Source organism: Pelophylax lessonae, assembly GCF_965119305.1.
Source record: "Pelophylax lessonae genome assembly, chromosome: 2".
NCBI classification, from domain to species: Eukaryota; Metazoa; Chordata; class Amphibia; order Anura; family Ranidae; genus Pelophylax; species Pelophylax lessonae.
The window spans coordinates 739,885,466-739,909,309 of record NC_138769.1 but is presented as its reverse complement, the minus strand read 5'-3'; the positions used below and the strand labels follow the sequence as shown (position 1 = coordinate 739,909,309).

Sequence of the window (23,844 nt, the reverse complement as noted above, 5' to 3'; positions counted from 1 at the left end):
AGTCTTGCAATGGGGATATCAGGACAGGAAGTGAGGGTATAAGTCTTCAATGGGGATATCAGGACAGGAAGTGAGGGTATAAGTCTTCCAATGGGGAAATCAGGACAGGAAGTGAGGGTATAAGTCTTGCAATGGGGATATCAGGACAGGAAGTGAGGGTATAAGTCTTCAATGGGGATATCAGGACAGGAAGTGAGGGTATAAGTCTTCAATGGGGATATCAGGACAGGAAGTGAGGGTATAAGTCTTGCAATGGGGATATCAGGACAGGAAGTGAGGGTATAAGTCTTCAATGGGGATATCAGGACAGGAAGTGAGGGTATAAGTCTTCAATGGGGAAATCAGGAAAGGAAGTGAGGGTATAAGTCTTCCAATGGGGAAATCAGGAAAGGAAGTGAGGGTATAAGTCTTCCAATGGAGATATCAGGACAGGATGTAAGGGGACATCTTCCAATGGGGACGCCTGTTCTTGTGACATTATGGACAGGGTTTTCTCCCACTTTGGAGGAATTTACTCTCAGTTCCTGTTGTGACTACAGGACAGGAAGTGAAGGGACATCTTTAATAAAAAAAAAATGAAAAGATCAGTCCTACATTTCCCTACTACATCATAAATGAAAACAATCGTTTGTTGTTAGATATAGTTGAATGCTGACCATACACTATACAATCTGATTGTACAATAGCAGTCAAGGCATGTCTGATTGAATAGACATTGATTGGATTGTTTAGGTTTGTCCTCCTATTGCACAGTTTTGGTAATCTGAAGGAGATTGTACAATCAGATTGCACAGTGTATGGCCAGCTTGTGACTCTAGATGTTACATGCTGAGTAATAAAACACTCCGAGGGGAATGTTATTGTGGTTGCACAGAGCTCAGACACATTAGGGCCCCTTCTGCTGGTGGTCAGTGGATAAGTGTCAGCAGGTGAAGGGTTAGCGGGTGTGGTGAGTATTGTTGGTGTCAGACATGGAGATCCTCGGGGGAGGGGAGCTCTGTTCTCTGACACCATAGAGATCATCACTGGCTATAGAGGGGGATTCTGAGAAGATTTCATAACTATTCAATCACTGACAGCTTTATGCACACAGACGGTGAGATTTCTGGGGATAAAGGTGAGATTTAGAAGTACAGACAGTGAGATTTCTGTGTGCAGGCGGTGAGATTTCTGTGTGCAGGCGGTGAGATTTCTGGGTGCAGAGGGTGAGATTTCTGGGTGCAGGCGGTGAGATTTCTGGGGGCAGGCGGTGAGATTTCTGGGTGCAGGCGGTGAGATTTCAGGGTCCAGAGGGTGAGATTTCTGGGTGCAGGCGGTGAGATTTCTGGGTGCAGGCAGAGAGATTTCTGGGTGTAGGCGGTGAGATTTCTGTGTGCAGGCAGAGAGATTTCTGGGTGTAGGCGGTGAGATTTCTGGGTGCAGGCGGTGAGATTTCTGTGTGCAGGCGATGAGATTTCTGGGTGTAGGCGATGAGATTTCTGGGTGCAGAGAGTGAGATTTCTGTGTGCAGGCAGAGAGATTTCTGGGTGCAGAGGGTGAGATTTCTGGGTGTAGGCGGTGAGATTTCTGGGTGCAGAGGGTGAGATTTCTGGGTGCAGGCGGTGAGATTTCTGGGTGCAGGCGGTGAGATTTCTGGGTGCAGAGGGTGAGATTTCTGGGTGCAGAGGGTGAGATTTCTGGGTGCAGGCGGTGAGATTTCTGGGTGTAGGCGGTGAGATTTCTGGGTCCAGAGGGTGAGATTTCTGGGGGCAGGCAGAGAGATTTCTGGGTGTAGGCGGTGAGATTTCTGGGTGTAGGCGGTGAGATTTCTGGGTCCAGAGGGTGAGATTTCTGGGTCCAGAGGGTGAGATTTCTGGGTGCAGGCAGAGAGATTTCTGGGTGTAGGCGGTGAGATTTCTGGGTGCAGAGGGTGAGATTTCTGGGTGCAGAGGGTGAGATTTAAGGGTGCAGAGGGAGAGATTTCTGGGTGTAGGCGGTGAGATTTCTGGGTGCAGAGGGTGAGATTTCTGGGTGTAGGCAGTGAGATTTCTGGGTGCAGAGAGTGAGATTTCTGGGTCCAGGGGGTGAGATTTCTGGGTGCAGGCAGAGAGATTTCTGGGTGTAGGCGGTGAGATTTCTGGGTGCAGAGGGTGAGATTTCTGGGTGCAGAGGGTGAGATTTCTGGGTGTAGGCGGTGAGATTTCTGGGTGCAGAGAGTGAGATTTCTGGGTGCAGGCAGAGAGATTTCTGGGTCCAGGGGGTGAGATTTCTGGGTGCAGAGGGAGAGATTTCTTGGGGCAGGCAGAGAGATTTCTGGGTGCAGAGGGTGAGATTTCTGGGTGCAGGCAGAGAGATTTCTGGGGGCAGGCGGTGAGATTTCTGGGTGCAGGCAGAGAGATTTCTGGGTCCAGAGGGTGAGATTTCTGGGGGCAGGCAGAGCGATTTCTGGGTGCAGAGAGTGAGATTTCTGGGTGCAGGCAGAGAGATTTCTGGGTCCAGGGGGTGAGATTTCTGGGTGCAGAGGGAGAGATTTCTTGGGGCAGGCAGAGAGATTTCTGGGTGCAGAGGGTGAGATTTCTGGGTGCAGGCAGAGAGATTTCTGGGGGCAGGCGGTGAGATTTCTGGGTGCAGGCAGAGAGATTTCTGGGTCCAGAGGGTGAGATTTCTGGGGGCAGGCAGAGCGATTTCTGGGTGCAGAGGGTGAGATTTCTGGGGGCAGGCGTGAGATTTCTGGGTGCAGAGGGTGAGATTTCTGGGTGTAGGCGGTGAGATTTCTGGGTCCAGAGGGTGAGATTTCTGGGTCCAGAGGGTGAGATTTCTGGGGGCAGGCAGAGAGATTTCTGGGGGCAGGCGGTGAGATTTCTGGGTGTAGGCGGTGAGATTTCTGGGGGCAGGCAGAGCGATTTCTGGGTGCAGAGGGTGAGATTTCTGGGGGCAGGCAGAGAGATTTCTGGGTGTAGGCGGTGAGATTTCTGGGTGCAGAGGGTGAGATTTCTGGGTGCAGAGGGTGAGATTTCTGGGTGTAGGCGGTGAGATTTCTGGGTGCAGAGAGTGAGATTTCTGGGTGCAGGCAGAGAGATTTCTGGGTCCAGGGGGTGAGATTTCTGGGGGCAGGCAGAGAGATTTCTGGGTGCAGAGGGTGAGATTTCTGGGTGCAGGCAGAGAGATTTCTGGGGGCAGGCGGTGAGATTTCTGGGTGCAGAGAGTGAGATTTCTGGGTGTAGGCGGTGAGATTTCTGGGTGCAGAGGGTGAGATTTCTGGGTGCAGAGGGTGAGATTTAAGGGTGCAGAGGGAGAGATTTCTGGGTGTAGGCGGTGAGATTTCTGGGTGCAGAGGGTGAGATTTCTGGGTGTAGGCAGTGAGATTTCTGGGTGCAGAGAGTGAGATTTCTGGGTCCAGGGGGTGAGATTTCTGGGTGCAGGCAGAGAGATTTCTGGGTGTAGGCGGTGAGATTTCTGGGTGCAGAGGGTGAGATTTCTGGGTGCAGAGGGTGAGATTTCTGGGTGTAGGCGGTGAGATTTCTGGGTGCAGAGAGTGAGATTTCTGGGTGCAGGCAGAGAGATTTCTGGGTCCAGAGGGTGAGATTTCTGGGGGCAGGCAGAGAGATTTCTGGGGGCAGGCGGTGAGATTTTGGGTGTAGGCGGTGAGATTTCTGGGGGCAGGCAGAGCGATTTCTGGGTGCAGAGGGTGAGATTTCTGGGGGCAGGCAGAGAGATTTCTGGGGGCAGGCGGTGAGATTTCTGGGTGTAGGCGGTGAGATTTCTGGGGGCAGGCAGAGCGATTTCTGGGTGCAGAGGGTGAGATTTCTGGGGGGCAGGCAGAGCGATTTCTGGGTGCAGAGGGTGAGATTTCTGGGGGCAGGCAGAGCGATTTCTGGGTGCAGAGGGTGAGATTTCTGGGGGGCAGGCAGAGCGATTTCTGGGTGCAGAGGGTGAGATTTCTGGGGGCAGGCAGAGCGATTTCTGGGTGCAGAGGGTGAGATTTCTGGGGGGGGGGGGGGGGGCAGGCAGAGCGATTTCTGGGTGCAGAGGGTGAGATTTCTGGGGGGCAGGCAGAGCGATTTCTGGGTGCAGAGGGTGAGATTTCTGGGGGCAGGCAGAGCGATTTCTGGGTGCAGAGGGTGAGATTTCTGGGTGCAGGCAGAGAGATATGAGTCCTCCAGAAACTCAGGTCAGTTTATATGGAGGGGGGGGGGCAATCAAAGCCATTTTGATACAAAGTATGGGTTGGACCTTCCTATGTGTGTTTATGAGGAGGGAAGGTGTGCAATGTCACCGGTGTCCCCACAGCACTGTTTTAATGGCGGCCCACTGCCTTCCTTCATAGGGGGGAATAGAACCTAATGACTGCCCTCAGAAGATCTCAGAGGATCGCTTTTCAGAAAACATTTTTTCTCCATTGGTAGATTTCCCCTCACTTCCTGTCCTGGTGTCCCCATTGGAAGATTTCCCCTCACTTCCTGTCCTAGTCACCCAGTTGGAAGATTTTCTGATTTCCTCATTGGCAAGATGTGTTTTCTCACTTCTTGTCCCAGTGTCCCTATGTGAAGTTTTTTTTCCCCACTTCTTGTCCTTGTCTCCCAATTGGAAGATTTCCTCACTTCCTGTCCTGGTATTTCCACTGGAAGGTTTCCCCTCATATTTTCTCCTGGTGTCCCCATTGGAAGATTTCCCCTCACATTCTCTCCTGGTGTCCCCATTGGAAGATTTCCTCTTACCTTCTATCCTTGTGTCCCGATTGAAAGAGTTCCCCTTACTCCCTGCCATGGTGTCCCCATTGGGAGATTTTCCCTCACTTCCTGTCTGGGTGTCCTGATTTGAAGATTTCTCAATGCTTCCTGTCCTGATGTCCCCATTGAAAGCCATCCCCTCAACTTCTGTCCTGGTGTCCCTATTGGAAGATTTTTCTCTCCCCTTCTGTCCTTGTGTCCCCATTGGAAGATTTTTCTCTCCCCTTCTGTCCTGATGTCCCCATTTGAAGTTTTTCTCTCCCCTTCTGTCCTGGTGTCCCCTTTGGAAGATTTCCCCTCACTTCCTGTCCTGATGTCCCCATTGGAAAATGTATTTTCCCCTGGGGTCACCAGAACATAAAGTGAGGGTAAATCCTCCAATGGGGATACCAACAAAGGAAGTGAGGGGGAAATTTCTCAATGGGGCACTAGGACATGAGGTTGGAGGAAATCTTCTATTGGGGGCACCAGTACAGGAAGTGAGTGGAAATCTTTTGATGAGGACACCAAGACAGGAAATGAAGGGGAATCTGTTTCTTTTTGTGCTTTCCTTTGGGGTAAGCAAGCAATTGCACACAATTTATGTCACATTTCTTGTGCATTGACTGATCGTCTGGCACAACCACATTTATATAAGTGACTGAGTCTGGAGCGCTGGGTCCCGCATCTGGAGAGCCCTCGCCTGGTAAGCGCTGGGTCCGGCGCCTGGTGAGCGCTGGGTCCCTCCATCTGGTGAGGGCTGGGTCCCTCCATCTGGTGAGCGCTGGGTCCCTCCATCTGGTGAGCGCTGGGTCCCTCCATCTGGTGAGCGCTGGGTCCCTCCATCTGGTGAGCGCTGGGTCCCTCCATCTGGTGAGCGCTGGGTCCCTCCATCTGGTGAGCGCTGGGTCCCTCCATCTGGTGAGCGCTGGGTCCCTCCATCTGGTGAGCGCTGGGTCCCTCCATCTGGTGAGCGCTGGGTCCCTCCATCTGGTGAGCGCTGGGTCCCTCCATCTGGTGAGCGCTGGGTCCCTCCATCTGGTGAGCGCTGGGTCCCTCCTTCTGGTGAGCGCTGGGTCCCTCCATCTGGTGAGGGCTGGGTCCCTCCATCTGGTGAGGGCTGGGTCCCTCCATCTGGTGAGCGCTGGGTCCCTCCATCTGGTGAGGGCTGGGTCCCTCCATCTGGTGAGCGCTGGGTCCCTCCATCTGGTGAGGGCTGGGTCCCTCCTTCTGGTGAGCGCTGGGTCCCTCCATCTGGTGAGGGCTGGGTCCCTCCATCTGGTGAGCGCTGGGTCCCTCCATCTGGTGAGCGCTGGGTCCCTCCTTCTGGTGAGCGCTGGGTCCCTCCATCTGGTGAGGGCTGGGTCCCTCCATCTGGTGAGCGCTGGGTCCCTCCATCTGGTGAGCGCTGGGTCCCTCCATCTGGTGAGGGCTGGGTCCCTCCTTCTGGTGAGCGCTGGGTCCCTCCATCTGGTGAGCGCTGGGTCCCTCCATCTGGTGATCGCTGGGTCCCTCCATCTGGTGATCGCTGGGTCCCTCCATCTGGTGATCGCTGGGTCCCTCCATCTGGTGATCGCTGGGTCCCTCCATCTGGTGATCGCTGGGTCCCTCCATCTGGTGAGCGCTGGGTCCCTCCATCTGGTGAGCGCTGGGTCCCTCCATCTGGTGAGCGCTGGGTCCCTCCATCTGCTGAGCGCTGGGTCCTGCAGTCGCTAGAGCTCATTGCTATGTTTTTTTTTTTTCTTCTCATTTTGGATATAGGAGTGATGGGATCCCTCTGGTGTTTGGGGAGGTTTGCCTTCACTTCCTCTCTGGGAGACACCATGGTAAGTAAGAAGAAATCTCCTCTTAGACAGTTGTCACCAGAACTAGTGTCCCCAATGGAAGATTTCCCCTGTCAACAACTGACTTTTCCTATCGCTATTCTCATTATTCCTGGGGAGAGATCTCCCCAGTGGAGTCCCTGAGAGATACCAGAGACTGTCCCAGGGTTTCCTTTTGGCTTTGGGTGAGGTGACCCTTTCATAGATGGTTTGCTGGGTAGTGATGGACGAACATCGGCCGGGGTGGTTCGCGAACGTCAGACGCAAATTTTCCCAAAAGTCCGCGAACCGCGAGTTTGCGGCGGGCCCCATTGACTTTAATGGGATGCGAACTTTAAAAACCTTTAGGTCCTATTTGCAGCCACAAAAGATGTACTAGCTGTGCACAAATAGTCCCAGCACATGGACAATGTCATAACAGAAGTATTGCAATTGAAACAGTTGCCCTAATTTTTTTTTTTTTTCTTACAGCAAAAAATATATATATTTTTTTTTTCATAAATCAGCCAGAACTGACAGCAGCTGGTAAATACATGTCTAATACATATAGGGTCCATTCACACATCTGTAAAATGGGTCCGCATCCATTCCACAATTTGGCGGAACCTTTACAGACCCATTGATTTTCAATTCCAGTCTGAAAAATTAGGCGTTCACAGGATACAGAAATAAGTGTCGGCCAGTATAGGCCCCAAAAATTAGCCCACATGGGTTTAACTGACAGCTACAAACGTAGTATTCTGTGGCTGAAAGTACATTAGGCATTCACATGAGTTTAACTGACAGCAAAGAACTTAGAATTTGATGGCTAGAGGTACATTAGGCATTCACACAGTATACAGAAGTGTCGGCCTGTATAGGCTCCAAAAATTAGCTCACGTGGTTTGAACTGACAGCAAATAACTTTGTTTTTGATGGCTAGAGGTACAGTAGGCGTTCACAGTATACAGAAGTAAGTGGGGGCCTGTATAGGCTCCAAAAATTAGCTCACATGGGTTTAACTGACAGCAAAGAACGTAGTATATGATGGCTAGAGGTACATTAGGCATTCACAAAGTATACAGAAGTAAGTGTTGGATTGTATAGGCTGCAAAAATTAGCTTCCATGGGTTTAACTGGCAGCAAAGAACGTAGTATATGATGGCTAGAAGTACAGTAGGCGTTCACACAGTATACAGAAGTAAGTGTTGGATTGTATAGGCTCCAAAAATTAGCTTCCATGGGTTTAACTGGCAGCAAAGAACTTAGTTTTTGATGGCTAGAAGTACAGTAGGCGTTCACAGTATACAAAAGTAAGTGTCGGCCTGTATAGGCCCCAAAAATTAGCCATTCAATGGACATGAAATGCCTTTTATGCCGCTGTATTTAGCGACGACAAGGACCAGGAATTGTTGTGGGTGGATGGCGGTTTGGCAGATATTTGTGGCCTGTGATGAGGAATTTCAATGAAACATGGTCTACTGGTGATCACGTGTTGAATTCCTCAGAGATCCATGCCTCATTCATTTTTATAAATGTGGGGTAGTCTACACTGTCATGAGCTAGGCGAGTGCGCTTATCGGTCACGATCCCCCCTGCTGCGCTGAACGTCCTTTCGGACAGGACACTGGACGGGGGGCAAGCCAACAGTTCCATTGCAAATTGTGCAAGCTCTGGCCGGAGGTCAAGCCTGCCCACCCAGTAGTCCAGGGGTTCATCACTCCTCAGAGCGTCCACATCGGCCGTTAACCCGATGTAGTCGGACACCTTTTTTTACGCTCCAACATTTGAGCCACAGAAGCCTGCCTTTTTCCAGAACAACGTGACGACGGCATCATGGAAGGTGAAGCGTTGGACAACTGTGAGGAGACAGGAGAAGGAGAAGGGGGAGAAGAAGGAGAAGAGGCTGGACGGTGAGAGCCTGGAGTGTGGCTTTGTGGGTTCTGACAGTTTTGCTCCCACTGGGCTCGGTGATGGGATTTCAGGTACCTTCTTAAGGCGGTTGTCCCTAGGTGAGTGTTGGGCTTACTGCGACTTATGCGTTGACTGCAAAGGCTGCAGATGGCAACACTATTGTCAGCAATGGACACATTAAAAAAAGCCCACACTGCGGAGCCATGTGCCGGCGTCCTGGGAGCCCCAGATGTGACTGTACATGGTTGATGGCTCGCTCCTAATACATTTGCAGTCTGCTTTCTACCTCTTGTGCAATGCAAGTTCTGCCTGCCTCTCCTCCCTATCTGCTGGTCCGTCAGTCCGCCAGTTCTACAAATAATTGGCCAGTAACTGTTGTCATTGTGTGTAGCACTGTTTACACAGCAAGAGGCCAAATTTTTGCAGGACTAAAATACACTCTTAGAAAATTATACTGTTAAATAACACCCCACTTCAATATGTGGTATTGGGGGGCCACTGGTCTATTACACCAGTTCAAAAAATTGGCCGGTGAGTTTGGCGCTGTGTGTACCAGACTTCACTCAGCAAACGAGGCAATATTGTTACATGACACAAATACACCTGTAAAAGTTTACTCAGATAACACCCCACTTCAATATGTGGTATTGGGGGGCCACAGGTTTATTACACCAGTTCTACAAATAATTGGCCAGTAACTGTTGTCACTGTGTGTAGCACTGCTTACATAGCAAGAGGCCAAATGTTTTGGTTTCTACAAAGTATATTATACTGTGGATACAGAGACTGAATTGACTGTGGGGGAGGGGACATTAGAGTGTAAGCTCCTCTGGTGCAGAGACTGATGTGACTGGCTCAGTGATCTCTGTACAGCACTGCGGTATATGTCAGCACTATATAAATGTATAATAATAATAGTGTGTGACTGTGGAGGGATTTAGAATGTAAGCTCCTCTGGTACAGAGACTGATGTGACTGTGGGGGGACATTAGAGTGTAAGCTCCTCTGGTACAGAGACTAATGTGACTGTGGGGGAGGGGACATTAGAATGTAAGCTCCTCTGGTACAGAGACTGATGTGACTGTGAGGTAGGGGACATTAGAGTGTAAGCTCCTCTGGTACAGAGACTGATGTGACTGTGGGGGAGGGGACATTAGAGTGTAAGCTCCTCTGGTACAGAGACTGATGTGACTGTGAGGGAGGGGACATTAGAGTGTAAGCTCCTCTGGTACAGAGACTGATGTGACTGTGAGGTAGGGGACATTAGAGTGTAAGCTCCTCTGGTACAGAGACTGAAGTGACTGTGGGGGAGGGGACATTAGAGTGTAAGCTCCTCTGGTACAGGGACTGATGTGACTGTGGGGGAGGGGACATTAGAGTGTAAGCTCCTCTGGTACAGAGACTGACTCGGTGTTCTCTGTACAGCACTGCAGATTTTTTTTTTTTTCACGCCATCCTTGAGCTCCAGTTCCAAGCTGAGATGATGTCATCAGTCTGCTGCAGGTAAGAGGAAGCATTTCCTCAGTCACCCCTCCCCCAGCGATCAGACTGCAACATTGTAACTTTGTAACAAGTCACCTGGAATCACATGATTGTATCATCATATCGGACTCTTACATCAGGAAGTAGATGGTGACCCTGGATGATGCCTGAACAAACATGGCGCTGTCCTATTTTTAGCACCTCTCGCCATGCTTCCTAGCACCCTATATAGTGGCTTTTATAGGTGCTGCACAGCTGTTTTTTTATAGGATTCAGGGCCTGGCCGGGGTGTTGGCAGAACCTGCAACCTATGGTGCTATATGAGTTCAGAGCACATTGGGGGAGGGGGGGGGCACATTTTGGCCCCGTTATTCCTGGGTGGTAAAGGACCTTCGCCCCTAACACTGGTGGGATCCGTATTCTCCACCATCGTCACGTCGGTGAATTCCAATTTCCAAATCCAAGCTCTCGGTGTCTCTGCGTGCCGAGTCTTGTTCTGCGAACACAAAACAAATCTGCGAGGACTTAACTCTTCCAAGCGAAGGACTCCTCGCTCCATAGAGGAAACACCAAGTCAGCTCCTTTTTCTGTGTTTGCACAAGAGACCTTTTCAGGACTCCGTCTGCTGGTGGTGCCTTTTATTGAATTATCGCCACGCCTGGAAATTTATGATACTAATCCCAGGGGAGTTTTGTGTTCTGTGCCTGCGGGCAAAACACAGCCCCAGCCGGAGAGCCGAGCGAGAGACCCGCTCTAATTATTGGCTGGAGGTTTTTTTTTTTTTTTTCTCTTATACATCCCCCCCATTCCAGCAGCTGAATATTCAAGACACGACGCATACCTATTCAGACTTTCCTGCCGAAGCCTGTTCTCCCTGAGAGCTCGCCGTCTGCTCGCAATTCTACGCAAGGTAAGTCCATTGTACGGGGGTTCGGAGTGGAGGTAGAGAGTCACCTGGTGCATGGTGACCACCAAACCAATTCTTTTATATTTTAGAAGATGACCAAGTGTTCCATCAAGTCTGCAGCTTTTTGTATAGTATGGATCTGGTTGTTCCAGCCATGTTCACTTATGCCTCGTACACACGCAACGATTATCGGCCGTCCGATCGGCCGTCTTTTGTCCAGAGTTGTGTTTTGTTGGTTGAAATGTGCTCTAGACTGCACACAAATTTTCTCGGCCAACAAAAACCAACTTCAGAAGTGATGTCATGTGATGGTTGACTTTCCGTGTGTATTTTCTTCTCTGAGCATGCCCAGTATTGCTCATCAGATTTTTGTCTGCCGAAATCTGTACTGACTGACGGAAAATCGGCCGTTGTGTTGACGGCCAACAAAAATTTTATAGCCTGCACACCAGATTTTATTCGGCCGAAAAGTCGGAGTCGGTTGTCGAAAGCATCATACTAACAAGCCGAAAAAACGGCCGATCGGACGTTGGCCGAAAATTCACGGCCAACTATCAATGCGTGTGTACGAGGCATTACTCACCACTTCTGCTGGAAGTCTGTTCCAAGCATCAACTACTCTTTACTGGTGAAGTAATACTTTCTGAGGTTAGTTTTGAACTTTCAGCTGGTGATCCTTCTAGTGATATAAAGATCTATATAGAGGAATCAGGACCTCCGTCCTCCTGCTGGTGACCCCTCTAGTGATATAAAGATCTATATAGAGGAATCAGGACCTCCTTCCTCCTGCTGGTGACCCCTCTAGTGATATAAAGATCTATATAGAGGAATCAGGACCTCTTTCCTCCTGCTGGTGATCCCTCTAGTGATGCTCCCCAGAATTCTCTCCACTTTCTATAATGCCAGGTTACACCATTTGCTCATTTTGCAACCATTGAAAATAAATTCCCCCAAATCTTTTTCATTTGTAGTTTTGGCCATCACTGTGCCCCCCAATATCGTACTTTACCAGAGGATTGTCTTTCCAAATGCTGTTAGAATTGTTGATTTGAAGATTCCATTGCTTCACCCAATCTTCCAGGAATACCAACTAATTTTCCATGTTAACAAAAGGGGAGTCTCCAGTAGTGCAATAATGGTGGCACCTTCCTACCACACCTTAATCACACACTTCCAAACAGTAGTGCAAAATGGGATCCCACAGACCCTCAGCGAGTAAACAAAAATTGACATAAATGAATAATCTGTTAAAACTTTAAAATTGAAGTCCATATGATGAACAAGTACAAAGCATGGTCCAAGGGGTAATCTTTGGTATGATATATGTTGAGAACTATGGGTCACCATTCTCCACCACCACCGTGTCCAGGGGAAACAGCTGAAAAACGCACTCACCAGATAATGTTGCTTAATTACTCTCGTAACCAAGCTAGAATGCAAGAATCTTAGGACCACAATGGGAAACTCCCATAGGCAAGTACCGAGTCACATCTTCCAACCATGTAAAAGAAAAAGCAGAATCCCACTAGTGCAATAAAGTTTTAAAATTGCATTTATTCAACCACAATACATTACACTCACTTGGTTCCACATAAAAGAAGCGCATATCATGTCATCCTACTAAAGGAGGTGGCACCCATCAGGAGACTGTCCCCAGGCTCCACGCCATGGAGGACCGAACCGCCAGATGTCAAAACACTCCTATCTCACTGTTTGTTGAGCGCCGTCTGGTCACGCGCTGACGCGTTTCGTCACCGGGGGCGTAATTTAGACGGCACAACGCTCGAACATATGCGCACCAGGTCTTTTGTTATACGTTCTTTTTTTAAGTAGCAGCATTTACTTTATAATATCTCCTAAGCGCTTGGGGTTACTCATTTCTCCTATATTTATAGGCGTGGTGTGATATTCATTTTCCATGTTACAGGGACACCTTTGTGTCATTAGCACAATGACTTACCTTACCCACCAAACCTTTCTGTACATCACAAGGAGATTAAATAGAACGGGACCTAGTGCAGAATGTTGGGGTACACCATTTGGGACTGGTCTCTGTTGAGTACCATCCTCAGAGACCAGCTTTACATTAACTGCTTGTCAACCGACTATTTACTGCGGCGGTCATCCCCTCACAGGCAAAGCGATGTAGTGCTACGTCGCTAGCCTGTGAGGGTCTAGGGAGCGAGCGCGAGCCGCCACGGACCCCCCCCCCCCCCCCGCGCGTGTAACCGGCGGACCCGATGTCCGCCGGTCACTCGCGATCGTCCGCTAGAGCGGGAGAAAGGCAGGCGGCTAATGTAAACACAGCCGCCTGTCATTCTCCCCTGTGTAGGAATAGTGATCATACGGTTCTACTATGTAGGACCGTTGATCACTGTTCCTACACCTCAAGCCACAGCCAATCACAGTTAGAATCACGCCCCTAGGGACACACACAGCCCTTCCCTCTCAAAAAAAGTTAACCCCTTCACTGCCAGTGTCATTTTACAGTAACAGTGCATATGTATAGCACTGATTACTGTATTAATGTCACTGGTAACCCCAAAAGTGTCAAAAATGTCAGTCAAGGGTCCGATCTGTCCGCCGCAATGTCGCAGTCCCGCAAAAAAAATCGCATATCGCCGCCATTGGGCGTTAAAAAAAACAACAAAAATGACAAAAATCTTTCCCTTTGTTAGTAAACGCGATAACTTTTGCGCAAACCAATCAAAATACTCTTTTTGTGATTTTTTTTTTTTTTTTTACCAAACATAGGTAGCATAAAACAAATTGGCCGAAAAAATTTTGATTTTTACATTTTTTGGGGGGGGGGGGGGGGATTTCATATAAAAAAATGTGAAAAATATTGTTATTTTTGCCAAATTGACGCTCTTTTTTTTGTTTATAGCGCATGATCAAAAAATCACACAGGTGATCAAATACCACCAAAAGAAAGCTCTGTTTGTGGGGAAAAAAAGGACGTCAAATTCGTGTAGGTATAGCATCGCACGACCGCGCAATTGTCCGTTAAAGTCACGCAGTGCTGAATCGCAAAATAGGCCCTGGTCAGGAAGGGAGTAAAATCTTCCGGGGCTTAAGTGGTTAAGGTCTTTATTTCACCCATCAAATCTATAATTCCATAACTTTGTATTGTAATTTCTACCCTTTTATGTTTTTCTTGTTTTTAAAAGCACTTTAGATTGTTTTGTTCATTTGTCTGTTTTTCAATTCGATGTTTGTTTCCAATTTTTTTTTTCATCTAGTTTTAGCTGCCTTTTGCTATATTTAATTGAAGGACAAACTTTTATAAACACTCAAAATTTAATTAGCATGGTCATGGCGCAATGAGAGAAGCAACCACGTTTATTGTCTGTCTATATAGTCACCAGTTTATATAATTCTGATATATTCCATAGTGCTGTACAGAAAACACTGAGCCAGTCACATCAGTCTCTGTACCAAAGGAGCTTACACTCTAATGTTCCCTCCCCCACAGTCATCCCCTCCCCCACAGTCACATTAGTCTCTGTACCAGAGGAGCTTACACTCTAATGTCCCTGCCCCCACAGTCACATCAGTCTCTGTACCAGAGGAGCTTACACTCTAATGTCCCTGCCCCCACAGTCACATCAGTCTCTGTACCAGAGGAGCTTACACTCTAATGTCCCCCCACAGTCACATCAGTCTCTGTACCAGAGGAGCTTACACTCTAAATGTCCCCCCAAAGTCACACATTATTATTATTATTATTATTATTATTATTATTATTATTATTATTATTATTATAGGTCTGCTCATTTCAAATAAACTGGGCTTCCAAAAATGTGATGGAGGGACACCTTTTTGGGTCAGTCTTCCAGGGTGATTAACCTCTTACCCAACCCTCATTAGGTGACTCCTGAGATTTTTAGGCCTTCTAGATACTTTTTCATTTTTTTTTTTACTAATAAATGAAGGTCAACAAATTTTCTTACTTTTGTTTCTCTCTTTTAGTCCATCTAGAATTGTGTCCTGTGTAACACCCCAGAGATGACCATGTGGCTTCTCCATTGCATGGGGGTCCTCTTGGGCATTGTGGTCCATCTTCACCCAGCGGGCACCTTCCCCTTCATCCTCACCCAGCTGAGCACCCGCAAGAGCAGCTGCAAGACAATCCCCAGCAGCATGACGCTGTGCAATGGAGTGGGCTATGGAGAGATGCGTCTACCCAATCTGCTGGGTCACGACACCATGAAAGAGGTTCTGCAGCAGGCCGGATCCTGGGTGCCTCTTCTCACCAAGCAGTGCCACGCTGATACCAAGAAGTTTCTGTGCTCCCTGTTCGCCCCGGTCTGTCTGAGCGACCTGGAGGAGGCTGTCCACCCCTGCAGATCCCTCTGTGAGGAGGTCCGCGATGGTTGCACACCCGTCATGGCTGCCTTTGGCTTTCCTTGGCCCGAAATGTTTAACTGCACCCAGTTCCCTGAGGGCAACGAGCTGTGCGTGCCCCCTGCTGGCCTGGATGAGAAGACCCCAGTGGTGAAAGAAGGTAGGTGACCCCAATTATCAATGATCAGGTGCAGGGGCGGACTGACCATTCGGGGATTAGGGCACTGCCCGAGGGCCCAGGGTCAGTAGGGGGGCCCCATGAGAGGCTACACACTACAGAAAGAAGCCAGGAACTTCCATGCAGGCTATGCTGTGGTAGATATTTAAATGCCCACTCTATGTGGCTGAGCTGCCATTTGTAGGTGGGGCTTTGTGTGGCTTGAGTGTGGACACAGAGGGCCCCATGATCTCTGATTGCCCGGGGGCCCCATGAGTTGTCAGTCCACCCCTGGTCAGGAGTCAGGACATGGGTCTGGAGGTCCCAATACAATGAACTATAATTTAACCTAACTGGTGAAGGACTGAGAACCTTTGGCCTGAGGAGCCAAACATACACAAAGTCCACCAGCTGTTCGGTGGTAGAGCAGAATTCTGTGGGCTACAAATAGTTGGCCATGCAAAGTGTGCAGGTGATGTTCCTAATGGGCATGGGTCAGCCTAATATGGGCATTTATTGTGAACTTCCAGCATCGGCTGCGTTCAAAGCTCTTATCAGGTGATATCTTAGAGACTCCAAGGAAGTCCATACTGGAAGACTTCCCTCTGCCAGATACTGTAATTTCAGGTTTAAATGGGGAGCAGGAAGGTATATAAATCCCAGCATGTGTCACTGGGTATACAGTAGTTCCTCCTCCAATTGATGTCTGAATGGATGAGCCCAATGTACTTGGGTTCGGTTTGTGTTCGGTAAACTGTAATGGCCTTTTTCTGGCAGGGAATTGTCAAACAAATGGCATGCGGTCGCTGGGCACTGCCCTGGCCCTGGCCCTGGACATATACCAAACCAAAAAATTCTGTTTGGAGGGGACCAGCGATTTTTAAAAGGTCAACATTAAAAATGCGAAGCATCGGATATAGTTTTTTTTTATTGATTTATTTTTTTTTATTTCTTTTTATTGAAAAATTGAAATGTATAGGTACAAAACATAGCCTTTGGGCATTCCCCTGGCTAATTAATATAAAAAACATAGAACTACTAATAACACCTCCTATATACCTCTCTATCTCTTGTGATATAGATTTTTCATGGGGAACCCCCATGCACACCACAAATAAAGCATAGGGTTCCCCCTTAAACTACATACCAGACCCTTATCTTTGATGAGAGTCTTCTATGGATGCCAAGGGGGACCTTCACAAAAAAACAGCTTGGAGTCCCCCTAAATTGTATACCTGATCCATGGGCTCCAGTATGAATTTTGAGGAGAAACCCCATGCTCCAGCCTCACATACCCAATTGCTTAATATATAGTTACATAGTAGGTGAGGTTGAATAAAGACAATAGTCCATCCAGTTCAACCTGTGTAGGTGTGTGTGGCCGTAATCATCTCTCATACCCCTGAATGTTCTGATCCCTGAGATGTACGTCTAAGAGTCTTTTGAAAGCCACCATACTTCCCGCAGAAACCACCTCTTGTGGTAGAGAATTCCACAATCTTGTAGCCCTAACAGTAAAGAACCCCCCACGTTGCCTGAGGTTAAAACGCTTCTTCTACAATCGCATTGTATGCCCCCGAGTCCTCATGCAATCCTTCCGACTGAATAGCTTTTTTCTATGCTGAGATCACCATTGAGATATTTATAAATTGCTATCCTGTCCCCCCTCAGGGGTCTCTTCTCCAGGGAGAACAAACCAAGCTATTGCAGCCGGTCTTCATAATTAAGGTCCTCCAATCCCCTAATCAGTTTAGTTGCCCTTCTCTGGACTCTCTCCAGCTCTAACACATCCCTCCTGAGGACTGGCGACCAGAACTGGACAGAATACTCCAGATGTGGCCGGACCAGAGTTTTATAAAGGGGAAGGATTATAGTCTTATCTCTGGAATACATCCCTTTCTTTATGCATGCTAATATTCTGCTAGCTTTGGCAGCTGCCGCTTGACATTGCATGCTGTTGCCTAATCTATCATCAACCAAGACTCCCAGATCCTTCTCCATTTTTGATTCCCCCAAGGGTTCCCCTCCTAACGTGTATTGTGCTTTTATGTTTTTAGTCCCCAAGTGCAAAACCTTACACTTCTCCACATTAAACCTCTTTTGCCATGTCGTTGCCCACTCCGTTATTTTGTCCAGGTCATCCTGTAGGATATCTGCTGTGCAGTTATTGCCCTGGCCAATTTTGTGTCATCTGCAAAAACTGATATTGAGCTACTGATCAATGCTGTTTATGAATAAATTGAACAAGGTTGGTCCCAGGACTGAGCCTTGGGGGACCCCACTTACTACCTCAGACCAGTCTGAGTAAGCGCTATTTATTGCCACCCTTTGGACACGCCCCTTTTAGCCAGTTCCGTATCCAAGAGCAGACCTTGCGGTCGATGCCTGCAGACCTTATTTTATAAATGAAGCGTTTGTGGGGAACTGTATCAAACGCCTTAACGAAATCCAGGTACACCACATCCACTGGTCTCTCCCTATCTAGCTCACAGCTCACCTCCTCGTAGAATGTTAAGAGATTGGTTTGACAAGAACGCCCATTTGTAAACCCGTGCTGATTACCGCTGATGATGTTGTTGTCTTTAGCAAACTCTACGATATAGTCCCTTATCATCCCCTCCAGAAGTTTACATACTATTGATGTCAGACTATCGATTATATACATATAATTAGTAATATTATAAATAAAAAATTGTCCCTTTTTCATGTAACTTTCACTATCCTATGAACTTGTTTTTCCATATTTTTTTGTAATATATAGATTAGCCACTAGAGGGAGCTTATATTTAAACGCCTGCATTGTTTCTTTGCCAGGATCATTACCTTTAGAGTGGCACCTACGTCATTTTTGTAAAAGCTTTTATTTGGCTAGATACTTATTATTTCTGTTGGGTTTTTATTTTCGTAAGTTGCCTTACTGGAGGTTTCTCCATACTTCCTGTCCCTGTGACACCCATAGAAGAAATGGCGTTGTCACCGGGACAGAATAGCACAAAAAAAATGTTGTCATTTGTCAAAAATCCCCACTGGTAAGATTTCCCATCACTTTGGTCTTAAGTAAGTAAGTGAAGGTAAATCTCTAAAGTTTTGTACCCCGTTTTTCTCCTCTCTGCACATGTCTATAGACAGATAGGGTTTCAGATATGCTTCATCTTCTTTCAAATAAGCAGAGTTGAGAGAAATCCTTGTAATCTGAGAAAGAGGAGTCTCTGTCCACTTAGTGTAATTGTGTCTTCTCTCCGCAGAGCTCCCATGTGCCGCCTGCCAGAGTGGAGGAGACGTTGACAAAGAATTCCTGCAGGATTATTGCTCTTGGGATTTTGGTAAGTACCTTAAAGATGTCTTTGCATGGTGTAGGGACAGACCAGAGTCTAATTTCTCTACTGACCACCAATGTAAGGAACATTCTTCCAAATGACCTCTAATGTAAGGGGCATTCTTCCCACTGACCACCAATGTAAGGGGCATTCCTCCCACTGATCACCAATGTAAGGGACATTCTTCCCACTGACCACCAATGTAAGGAACATTCTTCCCACTGATCACCAATGTAAGGAGCATTCTTCTCACTGACCACCAATGTAAGGAGCATTCTTCCCACTGATCACCAATGTAAGGAGCATTCTTCCCACTGACCACCAATGTAAGGGACATTCTTCCCACTGACCACCAATGTAAGGAACATTCTTCCCACTGATCACCAATGTAAGGGACATTCTTCCCACTTACCACCAATGTAAGGAGCATTCTTCCCACTGACCACCAATGTAAGGAGCATTCTTCCCACTTACCACCAATGTAAGGAGCATTCTTCCCACTGACCACCAATGTAAGGAGCATTCTTCCCACTGACTACCAATGTAAGGAACATTCTTCCCACTGACCACCAATGTAATGAACATTCTTCCCACTGACCTCCAATGTAAGGAACATTCTTCCCACTGATCACCAATGTAAGGAGCATTCTTCCCACTGACCACCAATGTAAGGGACATTCTTCCCACTGACCACCAATGTAAGGAGCATTCTTCCCACTGACTACCAATGTAAGGAACATTCTTCCCACTGACCACCAATGTAATGAACATTCTTCCCACTGACCTCCAATGTAAGGAACATTCTTCCCACTGATCACCAATGTAAGGGACATTCTTCCCACTGATCACCAATGTAAGGAGCATTCTTCCCACTGACCACCAATGTAAGGGACATTCTTCCCACTGACCACCAATGTAAGGGACATTCTTCCCACTGACCACCAATGTAAGGAGCATTCTTCCCACTGACCTCCAATGTAAGGAACATTCTTCCCACTGACCTCCAATGTAATTCCCACATTTTCCAAAAACTTGTGGAAAAAAATGACATGTTCAAAGGACCCATAATGCCTCATAGAATATACGTTGGAGTGTTTGCTTTCCAAAATGGGGTCATTTTGTGGACTTTTCCATTGTATTGGTGCTCTAGGGCCTTGAAAAGTGTGATAGGTAGTAAGAACGTTTTATGTGTATTTATGCTCCTAAAACGCCTTATGGTGCTACTTGGACGTGGAGTCTCTTTTTGTGGCCAGGCTGTGTAAAAGTCTCACACATGTGGTATCACCATACTCAGGAGTAGCAGAATGAATTTTGGGGTGTCATTTTTGCTGTGTACATGCTATGTGTTAGAAATAGCTTATAAATTGACAAAGTTTTTGGAAAAAAAAGAAAAAAAAATTTTTATTCATTTTCCCAAGAATTGTGGGAAAAAATTATAACTTCAAAAAACTCACCATGCCTCTTACTAAATACCTTGGACTGTCTACTTTACAAAAAGGGGTCATTTGGGGGGTATTTGTACTGTCCTGACATTTCAGGGCCTCAAGAAAGGAGATAGGCCATCAGTACATCTGGTGTGATCAATTTTCAGTAATTGGTACCATAGCTTCTAGACTCAATAACTTTCACACAGACTAAATAATATACACTAATTTGGGTTAATTTTACCAGAGATATGTAGCAGTATAAGTTTTGGCCCAAATGTATGAAGAAAAATTATTTTTTTGCAAAATTTTATAATAGAAATTAAAAAAAAGTGTGTTTTTTTTTTTTTTACAAAATTTTTGCTCTTTTTTTGCTTATATCACGAAAAAAAAAAACCCCAGTTGTGATCAAATACCACCAAAAGAAAGCTCTATTTGTGTGGAAAAAAATGATAAAAAATTTGTTTGGTTACAGTGTAGCATGACTGAGCAATTGTCATTCAAAGTGTGAGAGTGCTGAAAGCTGAAAATTGGTCTGGGCAGGAAGGGGGTCTAACTGCTCTGTATGGAAGCGGTTAATTACCCTCAAAGCTCAATTTAAATGCTGGTAGAGAAGAGCATATCCAATAACTTCAACGCTGTCACAGGACAGAAAATGAGGAAATATCCAATTTCTTACTGTTATCACCTCAATAAGAGCCGAACATGTTCCAGGGAGAAAATAAAAATAAAAGTGGCCGGGTTTCAAACCTCCCTTTACACTATTTAAACATTTGAGTTTGATTACACTTTAAGAACTGCATGGTGTTCATTATTCTCTGCAATCTGGAGCAGTTCCAGTTGTGGAGTTTTTGCTTTTTCTACATCTTGCTTGGCGTTATCCCCATACTACGTGGAGGGCGGGGGGGGGGGGGGGGAGACTCTCTCCTGAAATGTATCTCGATTTTGGGTGGATATCTTTTCTCTAGGTCTTTTCCTGGTGCTTAGGATTCCATAGAGCTTGACTTTTTTTGACGTAGGGAAAGTTTAGGTTGCTGCTGAAGTTATGACTGTATCTGTCATGGAGACCAATGACCTAATAACTAGGGTTTAGACTTGAATGACTTGTAGTATGTCTTCTGTCTACAACCACTCGTGTAGTATGGCTTCTGCGACCACTCTTGTAGTATGGCTTCTGCGACCACTCTTGTAGTATGGCTTCTCCGACCACTCTTGTAGTATGGCTTCTCCAACCACTCTTGTAGTATGGCTTCTCCAACCACTCTTGTAGTATGGCTTCTCCAACTACTCTTGTAGTGTGGCTTCTCCGACCACTCTTGTAGTATGGCTTCTCCGACCACTCTTGTAGTATGGCTTTTCCGACCACTCTTGTAGTATGGCTTCTCCGACCACTCTTGTAGTATGGCTTCTCCGACCACTCTTGTAGTATGGCTTCTCCGACCACTCTTGTAGTATGGCTTCTCCGACCACTCTTGTAGTATGGCTTCTCCAACCACTCTTGTAGCATGGCTTCTCCAACCACTCTTGTAGCATGGCTTCTCCAACCACTCTTGTAGCATGGCTCCTCCAACCACTCTTGTATCATGGCTCCTCCAACCACTCCTGTAGAATGGCTTCAGTCTTTGATTGTCACCTCTAGTATATCTGAAGTCTCTAATAATCGGGGTCAGACCAAGGGGTACTGTAGGTAGAGCAACAGTTGTCTGTTGTACACTTAAAGTGGACCTCCTCCTCAGTGGCAAAACACTACATAAGAATAACTGTGGGGAGAAAAATTATTTGACTTTTCCTACTTGAGGATTGCAGGGGGTGACATCATCACCCACCTTCCCATGAGAACCCTGGAAATTCTGAGCCTAAATGAGAAGAGGCTACAGCACAATGAAGGATGCTCTTGCCTCACAATCTGGGCTTTCCCACTTCCTTTGACCAGAAAGGTCATGCTACCCTCATCTAGGTGCTGTGGGAGGAGTTGGAGAAAGGTAAATATATTATCTTTTTTGTAACCTCATTGGTAATTTTATGCAGCAATTAAGTTGGGGAGGGGGCACCTTGAATAAGCGCGCAGTGCTACTGGGGTGGAAGATCTGCTTTAAATGTTAGGTGCAGCCCTTTACAGCTGTCAGGGGCAAACGTTGAAGCCTCCTATACCTTGTAAGTTGACCGCCACTGCTTTTATCTTCTTGTCATCCTCAGCCCTAAAGATCAACATCCATTCGACGTCCACCCTGGATGGTGACCTCATGGTGGTCCCGGAAGCGAAGAGCAGGACTGTGTACAAGGCCAAAGGGTGGACAGAGGAGGAGCTGAAAAAGAAGACCTACCTGTGGTTGACTGACGGGGACAGCTGCATCTGCCCAGACCTCCAGGAACCCGGGGCCACCGTGCTGGTCATGGGCCACCGAGTGGACGACAGGATGGTCATCTCCTGGGTCCGCAAGTGGCAGAAGAGGGAGAAGGAGACAAAGAGGTTTTCCAGGACTGTCCGCAAGCTTCAGTGCTAGATGAAAGATAAATCCACCAAATGCTGGGTGTGGAACGTAAACTTGCGTTGAGACCCAGGGACATGCGTCCTCATAATTTCTGCTCTTTGCCCCAATTCTGCCACCACCGTGTAGACAACAAAAAAAAACGCGAAGATCTATTTGTACGTAAGCTCACCACGTTGCATTTATAACGTTATGTTTTTAGCACTACTACAATGCTTTCTGTGAAAAGACTTTTTAATTTTTTTGGTTGTGTCCATAACTGCCAGGTACTCGTGCAACAACTTGAACATTTGCTCCTGTGTATAGCTTCTCATCATCAGCTGAGCAAATTGAGTTTTCCCTGCCCTGCTCCTGCATTGCCATGATGTAGCAAAGGAGATGAGCAGAGACATGAAGATTGTGAAGGCAGGGAATTAAAATGTCTTAACTCTTTTATTTAGCCATTTCAAAGGGTCTTAATAATATCCTACCCTTTAATTCGTTTCCAGGAACACCAGATCTTTATTTTTTTATAACAGCAACAGCCAAAGTCTATAATCGATGACCATAACGTGCAATAAACATTGCTGCCATGGCCTTAAAGGGAACCTGTTGTGAGGGAAATTGAAGGGAAGGGGGTTTGGGGCACTGCTAAACTCCTGCTGAAAATACAGTTTTTCTGGTTGTCCTACTGATCCTCAGCCTTCAATACATTTAAAGGCTTTGTAAGCATAGCTACATTGTCGAACGGGTTGCCCCCCTACCCCTGCGGCTGTCCAGCAACGTGGCAGCAAGCTGAATTCGGCCAACCAAAACGAGTAGCGGTAAGAGCAATGCAGATGGATGGGAATCTAACAAGTCCCATCCCTCCCTCCTGCATTCTTCTTGCCGACACATGTCTCAAAGTGTTAAGAGCAGAGACTAGTGCCTGTTATCAAGCAGCTGTCTCCTTGCTAGCTAAGCTGTCGGACCACCGCAGGGGAAGGTGGGGGGTGCCGTATTTGAACCCATAGCCTACAAAGCACGTTGGAAGAGGGTGCAAACTACTGCATGTACTTTATCCCTTGAGGGACTCTAAAAAAAAAATTGACGTGAGACCTCTTTAAAAATATTTCATATATGTGTTGGGTTATCTATGTAGTCCTTAGTACATGTAGCATGCAATTATTTTATTTTGTACATTGCTGCTACATACCTGGTTATCCGGCCAGTTGTTCCCCTTAGTTCCTGTTTTCAAACAGAAGCAGATCCATGCTGGCGTGGTCACTTTGAGTCCCTTGGATTGCTGCTGTACAGGATGATGTGCTGATGCATAGTGTATCTGTATCAGTGGTCATG

The 23,844-nt window shown here is 47.1% G+C and overlaps 1 protein-coding gene across 1 annotated transcript; it reads left to right on the top strand.

Moving 5' to 3' along the window:
* Positions 1-10,474: 10,474 nt before the first annotated feature.
* LOC309546327 (secreted frizzled-related protein 2-like) lies at positions 10,475-22,648 on the top strand. The gene is made up of 4 exons (XM_082245939.1): positions 10,475-10,796; positions 14,766-15,300; positions 18,543-18,620; positions 22,235-22,648. Exons 2-4 carry the CDS (start codon positions 14,802-14,804, stop codon positions 22,540-22,542), a joined length of 885 nt encoding a protein of 294 aa, XP_082102065.1. The 5' UTR covers positions 10,475-10,796; positions 14,766-14,801; the 3' UTR covers positions 22,543-22,648.
* Positions 22,649-23,844: the final 1,196 nt, after the last annotated feature.